Below are 8,876 nucleotides of genomic sequence, written 5' to 3'. Positions count from 1 at the left end.
GCTATCAGATGGCTTAAATCATGTGAAGCATGATGTTAAGGTTCAAGCAATATCTTTAAGCCATCAGTGTTCAGTAAATTTGCTTGAGTTTTTGGTTTTAGAACATAAAGTAGGACCTAATATATGTTTACTTGTTGATACACATTAACATATATTGTATCACTTCTGGTTTGACATATGTGGATTGCAGGAGCTTGTGTTTGTGGTTTTGAAACTCTGCATTTTTGTTAAAATGTATACTGTTTCTTGCTCTGCATAAGTAACTGTGATCTGACCATGTTGGAATGGATTTTCGATTTAAGTTTGTTATCTGGCGCGCACTTCAGTAAGTTAAGTAGGTTTTGATGTTCTCTGGTGCAAATCATCGAGCATGATATGTGTGAGTCCAAGGGGGAGATTGTAAGATCAAATATGGACATAACACATATCATCATAAAGTAATTGATGATTAGCTTAATATCAATCCTAGTTTAACATGGATACAAACAGTAAATCAATACTTGTAACTTAATGAAGCAGTGTATCTATTCATTAAGGTAAGTAATCCTATTCTTAGTTTGCAAGAAAGATTACAATGAAGTGTTACATTAAGAATCTAACTAGGAAACCTAAACCGATATGGATAGCTTTAATGGGAAGCTTCTTGAGGGTTAAGTCTCCTATATATACAGATGAATTGGTCCCTGATTACTACCGACATTTTGCATATTGTTCTGTCCATTGAGAAGCAAGTTGGTAAGTAACAGAAGGTCATATTCAGTGTTCGTGTTTGTAGCATAAGATGGAATCCATGCCAGTGATTGCTGAAGTTAAGCCTTAATCCCTTTTATGATTGTGTGCATATATTGTGAGCATGTATATGGTTTTTATCATGATGCACCAGTCCTTCCGGCAACAGTTGCATTCTTTCAACCGTATAATGAAGCGACTGTACATACATGAGAAGGGGTACATACATAATCAGTTTGCATGCATCGCTAACTAGCCCCTACACCAAAAGATACCATGAAAACATTATATATACACCAACGTCCATGGGGTTCCTCATTCATTCCTTCGAAACTTTGATTCAACATACGTTGTTTCAAGTTTGAATTTTGAAGTTCGAAGTTTAAGGGATGGATAACCAGAGTGACTGCAAGATGATCACGATACTGCTCGCCTCAGTGGTGGCTGTTACAGTCTTTTTTCTGCCACGGCTGATGGGTCCTGTGCACCCACCATCTTTCGCTATTCTGATCATAATTCCAGTGGTTCTGGTAGCCGCTATCATTATCCTCCACCAGGCGTCCAAGTGACACTGTGATCTTCCTCAAGATCCATGTATCTATCTACTGATGCTGTACGTCAATGGATGTTTCTATTGATGTAAATTGTCAGCATGTGTAACCAAAAAAAAAAAATTGTCGGCAAGTATTTAATAAAGTTTGGCACTTCGGCTACATAAATCTACTTTCGTTTACTTGATCATAGTTACAAAGTGATGCGTTTTCTATACTCATATTGCGGCTGTGGCCATCTATGAATGTTCATGGTTGAGATTGAGCTGCATCTTATTTTAGTTTGCATTTAGTATTTTAGGTAGTGATTGTTCACTTCTATCAACATAAATTTCCAAAGAAGTTTGAATGAAGGTATCACTCTATAGTTTTGCAATGTCCTTCTCTGTTCAAAAAGTAAATCGAAAATTATTCACATCTAAAATTCATACGAGACTAAAATTTATACAAGAATTGATGCTTAACCGATGATCCCTCCTTAACTCATACCTTGGCGATTCTCCCCCTCTGATAAGCATGTTGGAACTACTTTTGTTCAGTGTTTCAAGAACAAAGTTAAATTCATTGCAATTTACTTATTTTTTGGGTCAATTCCACATAGCCTACATTCTCTTCCTTCATAAATCTGAAAACATGCGGACTCAGTTCAGACTTTTTTTATTTATTTTTTATTTTTTTTGAGAATGCGTTCCATCTAATTAACTCTAACAGCTTAATTTTAGTACTGTATGTGTTATAAACAATAAACATTATCATAAATCTTGTTTCAAAATTAAAAAGTCAAATCCCATTACAAAAGGTTCTATCATTTTAATGCTGAAAAAAATGGGTATTGCAACTTATACCAAATGGGTGCAATCTGCAATCAATCCACTCAACAATGAAACATTCAAATGAAGAATTCTAATAGTACATTTCACTTTCTCTATGTGCCAAAGAATTGTAATCGATTTCGGCACCAAGAAATTAACATTCTCAGTGTCAAAAAACCAATGACCTCTGCAGCTGGCAACTACCCCTTTCTGGTTTGATCAGTTTTCATAGCAGAACCATCATCACTGTCATGTCCATTCAAGCCCAAACTTAAATCTAAAGTGCTTTCATTCAGATCTTGACATACTACCTGATTATTGTCCTGAAAATAAAACCAGGAATGGAAGTGAATATTACTTCGTCCAGATGGACTGATAAAGGTTCACCTTCGTTTACCCCACCAAATTGTAACTACATGCAAAAACAACTGTCCGTATTCATCACTCAATACCATATTCCACCCACCCAATAAATAAAAAACTCAAATTTCTACACATCTCGAAGTCCTACCTACAAGAACTCGAAAGGCAAACATATAAAAGGGCAGACAATTCACCTGATTTTCTTCCATAGGGACATCATTAATGTCAGGTTTTTCAACTAAACCCTCGTCCTTGGCGGTTGCCTCTGTTTCAGCTGTCTCAGTATCTATCAAGTTAGCTTCTTCTTCAACCTGTTCTGCAGCCTCATTTTGCTGTTCCTCTAATAAAGCAATCTGTTTTATTAAACATGAAACAGCTAAAGTTAATCCTTCAACCGCAAACCCCAACAAAACATACAGAATAATGCAATTGAATAGTTATCTGGGGCACAGTTACTGCACAATAAACTCAAAATAGCAATCATTACTATTGTTTGATTTAGCCTTTGTAAAGCACATATTCCACACCCACAATCTATTAGAACACATGAACAACCATTGAGACCCCAAATGCAAGGTGCGGATTTCAAATAATGAGACAATTGTACTCTTTCCAAGCACTATCATAAACTCGAATTTGAGTACTAAGAACTAAAGGGCAGTTCCCTGTGTATTTTCCTAAAATTTCCAGGGTAAACAGATGGTTTATTCCCTCAAGAAGCTATAGTTCAAATAACCTTAATATGTCAGAATCCATTTGATCTTCCCAACACTCACGAATCAATTTTTTAACCGAGTCTTAGTTATGTGCATTCACAAACAAGCAGGCTATATATCTCAAAAGTCTTTCCAAATTTCTAATAAAGTTCAAAGAACTACCAAAAGGAACCCAAAAGCAAAATAGAATTAGTAACTCTTGACTCCCATATATTCTAATTGCGTATTATCATCGCTGCAACACTTGAACATGTTATCTTATTCAAACTAGACAACCTCATTCAGCTTCAGCTATCACATTCTTACAACCTCAATCATCTCGATGCACCTCAAGTAAATCACAACACGAAAAACACAACAACTCTTCAATCTTACTACAATGTCCCCTCGCTCCAACATTAACTGTCGATTTCAAACCATGAATGTGAACATTACATAACAAAAACTGCATTATCAACACCACCAAACCCCAAACAATTCAGATCACCTTAACAACTCAAAATTCACCTCCCTAGTAAAACCCAAACACCAACAATACTAAAGAACAAAAATTTACTGTCTAAGCAAACAAAAAACCTAAAATCATTAAACCCCACAAAATCCAACACAATCATAAACAAGCCCAACACTTTCCGACAAAACCAAACACCCACAAGAACACTAATAAAAACCAAACTCGAATTACCGGAATGTATTTGAATCTGCGGCGAGGCGGCTCCTCCACCTCATCCACCTTGTCATAGTTAGTGGCGGCGCTGCCATTGGCGGCAGCAGCGTTTTGGCTTTGGGTGATAGGGGCCCACTTGAAAAGAAGGAGGTGGGAACCGTTATTACCGTTAGGGGTGGTGCCATTGCTGTGGTTGTGGGCGTTAATCTGATGGGAGTGAGAGGTGTGATGAGGAGGAGGAGCTACGTGGACCCACTTCTTCTTCCACTTCCTGACCGGGCCATTGAACACCGTGGCTGGTCCGTAGCGGGTCGAGGTTCGACCCGTCCGGGCCCCAACTCCCTCCATGGATCTACGATTCGCTGGGCGTCAGATCCGCGGCAAAATTAAACAAAAACAAAAAAAAGGAGGGTTTTTGGGGGCTTTGATCTTTGGTTTCTTTCTTCTCTAGGGTGGGTGTTTTTATGCCTTTATGGTTGCGTGTTTGGGAAGGATTGGACGGCGCCAGTGCCCTTTTTTTACTCAATCGGGACCGTCCACGTGTATTCCTCTTATATATGGGGTTTTTGGTTATTGGAGTTTTATCAAACATTACAATCTCACATTCTTACCTTTCCTAATCCTTGCAGGTGAAATAAATATTCCTCGTTGAGTTAGAATTGGGGTATATATCTTGCACAAGTGTAAAGGCCTAGATAGCGAAGGAAAAGATGGAGCTTTCTTCAGAGATTAGGAGTATGCCCATCGAGATACGTGATTTTGACCCCTGTGCCTTGTAAAGAAGAGAAAGCACACTGCACAACCAGGGAGATTGAACTTTTTTGAGATTTAGAGTGGGGTCGAGATCCAAACGATGACAAAAATAGATTAAATCTTATCCATAACTATATTTTTTTATCATGATAACATCCAACGGTCGATTTTAATAAATTATATTTCCTCCCCATGTTGTTCGTGGAAGGTATAATTGCTTCTAAGTTCTAACGTATTTGTTTTACTTAGAAACATTGTATGATGTGTACATGTCATCTCCAATGCACCATTCTACATTTAAACACACTAGTGTTATGTGCTTTTGATATTCTGCGCATACAACTGTTGAAGAAGTTTTCAACAAAACAAATATGGTTTCATCAAAGGAACAATCAGTAAGAGTCATGTCATTCATGTAGAATAAAGATTTTCTGCTTGGTGATTGGGGTAAAGTTAGTCTCCCTTTCGTATTCTCTATGATCAAGATTGCATTGTGATTAGAATACTAGATAAAAATGCATTTGACCTCTAATTAAGTTGTATATAAACTCTTGGTATCTTGCTTAATTGATTTATCAATTTCCATATGGATTCTTGTTTCATGTCATTCTATTTTTGCTTATGATCAGGCTACAAATGGAGAGTGTTGATCTAGCTCAATATGATAACAGACTTTTGATCGACATGTCATATGTATAATATTTTTATAGACATGTCATATTGCTTTTATTTTAGAGGAGTAAACTCATTTTGTTAGTGACAAAATTGAAAGATGTAATGAGGTCTTATGGAATCTTTTACACTTCCAATTGCAATTTCATAATTGGAGTTGACTGAGATGATGATGATTTAATGAACTGTTTCTTATCCATTTAGTTTGTTGTACTTTAATTTCTTTGACTCAGATGTGGATGATTTTCTAATTATCAAACAAGATGGAATACAGCCATCAAAACAAGCTGAAATATAGGATTTCATAGCATCAAACAAGAAAAGAAAATGAAATGAAGCTGTGAAGCAAGATGAAGGTGAGTGCATGCTTTAGTGAGAACTCTGGCTGCTACTTGATAACACAATAATGCACACTGATGAAGCAAAAGCAATGAACCAACCTGCTAGTGCAATATTTAAAGGGGCAAAACTAATTTACATTCAACAATTACAATCTGTAAAAACGAAATCAATGAAGTGAAACTGAAATTAATTCCAAATATACACACGGTTGTGAAAGAATGTCAACAATCCATAAACTAAGAAACCCAGGCATTTCTTAAGTTGAAAATGCAATTATAAGAAAAGAAGAGTGCAATTGGAGAGGACTAAAGGTTGTCGTCTGCATCCGCTGTTCGATTACTCTGTTGTGAAAGTATTGAAGAGTGAAACCTTCACTTATTTCCAAACTTGTGCATGCTTTAGTCCACCTCTTTCGTGATCCATTTTACTGACTTTCTGGTCAAAGCGAAACTTGTTCTTCAGCAAATCAACCTTAACACGCAAAATGACATATTATATTAAAAAGGCAACAGGAAACAAAACAAGTCAATTCAAATAGTACAATCCCTATAATGACTTGATCAGAGTCACTGGATGCAGTTTTCTGTGAATTAAACAGTGAGCGTGCATGCTACAATTCCAGAGGGCATGAGAATTCTGCAGCATAACCGCAGGAACTACTTCAGTCAGTGCAGCATGTTAATAAAACAAAACACACCTAAAAAAAACAAGCCAATGTACTTTATATCATGAGGATAATGTATATTGGTGATGACTAATACTTTTACTTGAGAACAAATAATTCAGAACTTGGCAAATAGTACTAAACACATATTTTCAAATAATCATACAACTGAGTAGCATCCCCAGAATTCTAACTAAGACAATATTGATATTGATCACTAAGTAATAATTGCTACCTTGTCTTTGCTTCCAGCACTCCCAACAACATAGCACCTGGCCAAACTTGGCAAATTGGCCAACAAGCTGACCTACCGCTCCTGATGCCGCTGAAATGAACACCGTCTCTCCTTTCTTAGGAGAGAAGATCTCATAAAAACCAGCATACTGTCATACCAAGGATATTTGCAAAGATATTTGTGAAGATACTAATTATGACATCTAATTACCAACACATTTGCAAAAATATTAATTATAATATCTAAAGTAACTTCTATATGTGGATGACTTGTGAAACTCTTGTTAAAACATAATTTACTAGATACAGCAAATCCACATATCTGCCATCTGCACTAAAACCTGAAGAGTGCATGCACATACAAGTAAAAGATTGACAGTTGAAAATGAAACTTTTACTATGGCCCATCAAAATTCTTTTAATGCAAGCTACGCCAAACATGACAATATACTCCATAACCCAAAAGCAAATGAAACAAATGATGTAAACTGTTTTCATTACAAAGTATTAGACCATATAGTTGGCCGCCATCTTTAAGGCAAATAATAATGTTCAATGTTTACTACAATAGTGTAAAGAGAAGAAAACAATATTCATCAGACGAAATTTCAGATCATATAGCATTGAAAACTACAGTACAAATGAACTAATTTATGGAAAGTTAAATGTAAAAAGGAAAATAGTAGAACATAAGCTGATCATACAAACAGAAGTTACTATTAACCGTAAGTGAAACAAGCAAAACAGAATGCATTCAAATGCCAATCTTTTGACTTTCCAAGAAGACCTACTTGATGCATTAGATAATTACTAATGATGCCAAAGGACAGTACCACATGGATGATCACATGTTTATTAGTTTTGGACTCTCAGGATGTACCTGTACAAAATATAGGCCAGAGTGCCGAATCTAGAAGGTCTAGAGGCTTGACCAATCAGTCATTCAATTAGGAATCAAAGATTGACATTCAGATAACCAAGAAATCATTGAAACTAATACTATAGTTCTGTCTTTTCGTAATGTATGAGGGTAGGTGGTGATGGCTTTCGTTCTAGGAATGGGACTCCAAAATTCTAGGCTTCTTCTGAGTGATTCACATGTCTAAGTTGTGAGGCATTTTTCATAGCTGGGATTGATTCCTAGTCTGTCATCTCAAAATTCTTTATTATCTGATATTTCTAGCATCCCTGACTATGTGTTTGATGAAATACAGAAGTGCATTGCAGGAAGCAATTGAGAGAGTTAAGAACTCACAACTTGATTTCCAGTACAACATAATATGACATCAAAACCAGAGTCAAAAGTATTTAGCTATAAGACAAGTTGACCCTAGTTATAATACCCCCTATATAACATGCATGCGGCCGTCTGAACAAATGAGCTTCTAATTTGCATTTTAACATTCTTTCCTATGAAGTCAATGAAATTATTTGATAAGAAGGGCATTTAACACAATCCCTACATATATAATTCAGATTGGAGCGAGCTTGGAATTTGAGAAATTTGCATATATGCTAGCACGTACAGCAGCATCAATTCCAATTACAAGAATAAAAAAATTTCCCAGATTAAACGAATCCCAGTAAAAACAAAGGCAACAAAGACCTGAAGAAGACGCAGAGAGGTGTAATTGTAAAGTGGGTGTCTGGGTGAGGATAATGGTTGACGTCCAAGCTGATTGCCTTGAGCTCGTTGTTATGGATCTCCCAGCTAACAAGGCAGCATAAAAGGAAGGTTTGATCTCAGTCCATGCTTTTCATGACCTGATGTCAGAATCAAAATCAGTTGCTGATGTCAATGGCTTCCCAAGCAATGTCAGAATCAGTTGCTGATGAGCTCTCTTCTTCGCCACTAGTGATTTCGAACATTTTCATGGGTGAGAGAATTCGAAACACAACGAGGCATAGAAACACAGCTGCGAAATGACTCGATTGCCCGGCTCGTTTAAGCTTGACTGTGCGCTTGGCTAATAACAAGCCACGTAGGTGGGCCCACTTTGGTGAAAAGCAGCCCACTCCACGATTACTCCTCCCACTATAAATCAGCATGTTAGGGTTTTAGATGGCCAACACATTTGGGCGCTCTGTCTCTCTTCAGCCGTTTTAGCTCTTCTCACCCCTTTTTCTCTAGTTTCTCAGTTCTATGACTTCATCTATGTTTCTCTAGTTTCTCAGAACTGTTATAGATCCTAATGTGCATAGTAAAGCTACATTGTACCAAGGCAAGGGTTTATAATCAGTACTCTTGCCTTGATTGCCAAAGCGGCTGTAGCTAAATTGATTTACAGAGAGGTTTACTGGCCGCCCGTTGTGAGATTCTAAATCTCTGTCGACGGATCTGCTTACCGAGCTTCTTACATTTCATTTTAGTTT

General features: G+C 36.9%; 1 protein-coding gene, 1 long non-coding RNA gene and 1 other non-coding gene across 3 annotated transcripts; 1 reads left to right on the top strand and 2 right to left on the bottom strand.

Moving 5' to 3' along the window:
• Positions 1 to 2,029: 2,029 nt before the first annotated feature.
• Positions 2,030 to 4,289, bottom strand: LOC112165677. The gene is made up of 3 exons (XM_024302278.2): positions 3,857 to 4,289; positions 2,650 to 2,808; positions 2,030 to 2,415 (listed from the first exon to the last, which is right to left on the bottom strand). Exons 1-3 carry the CDS (start codon positions 4,184 to 4,186, stop codon positions 2,293 to 2,295), a joined length of 612 nt encoding a protein of 203 aa, XP_024158046.1. The 5' UTR covers positions 4,187 to 4,289; the 3' UTR covers positions 2,030 to 2,292.
• A 1,447-nt stretch (positions 4,290 to 5,736) lies between these two features.
• Positions 5,737 to 8,583, bottom strand: LOC121053174. Its single transcript, XR_005810957.1, has 3 exons — positions 8,110 to 8,583; positions 6,505 to 6,652; positions 5,737 to 6,076 (listed from the first exon to the last, which is right to left on the bottom strand). It is a non-coding gene; the product is annotated as an uncharacterized LOC121053174 (long non-coding RNA).
• A 183-nt stretch (positions 8,584 to 8,766) lies between these two features.
• On the top strand, positions 8,767 to 8,865 carry LOC112168553. Its single transcript, XR_002924314.1, has one exon. It is a non-coding gene; the product is annotated as a small nucleolar RNA snoR109 (small nucleolar RNA).
• The last annotated feature ends 11 nt before the right edge of the window (positions 8,866 to 8,876 follow it).

The sequence above is a fragment of the Rosa chinensis genome, chromosome 5 (genome assembly GCF_002994745.2).
Source record: "Rosa chinensis cultivar Old Blush chromosome 5, RchiOBHm-V2, whole genome shotgun sequence".
In the NCBI taxonomy this organism is placed as follows: Eukaryota; Viridiplantae; Streptophyta; class Magnoliopsida; order Rosales; family Rosaceae; genus Rosa; species Rosa chinensis.
The sequence above is the reverse complement of the archived record's forward strand: the minus strand, read 5'-3'. Positions and strand labels throughout refer to the sequence as shown.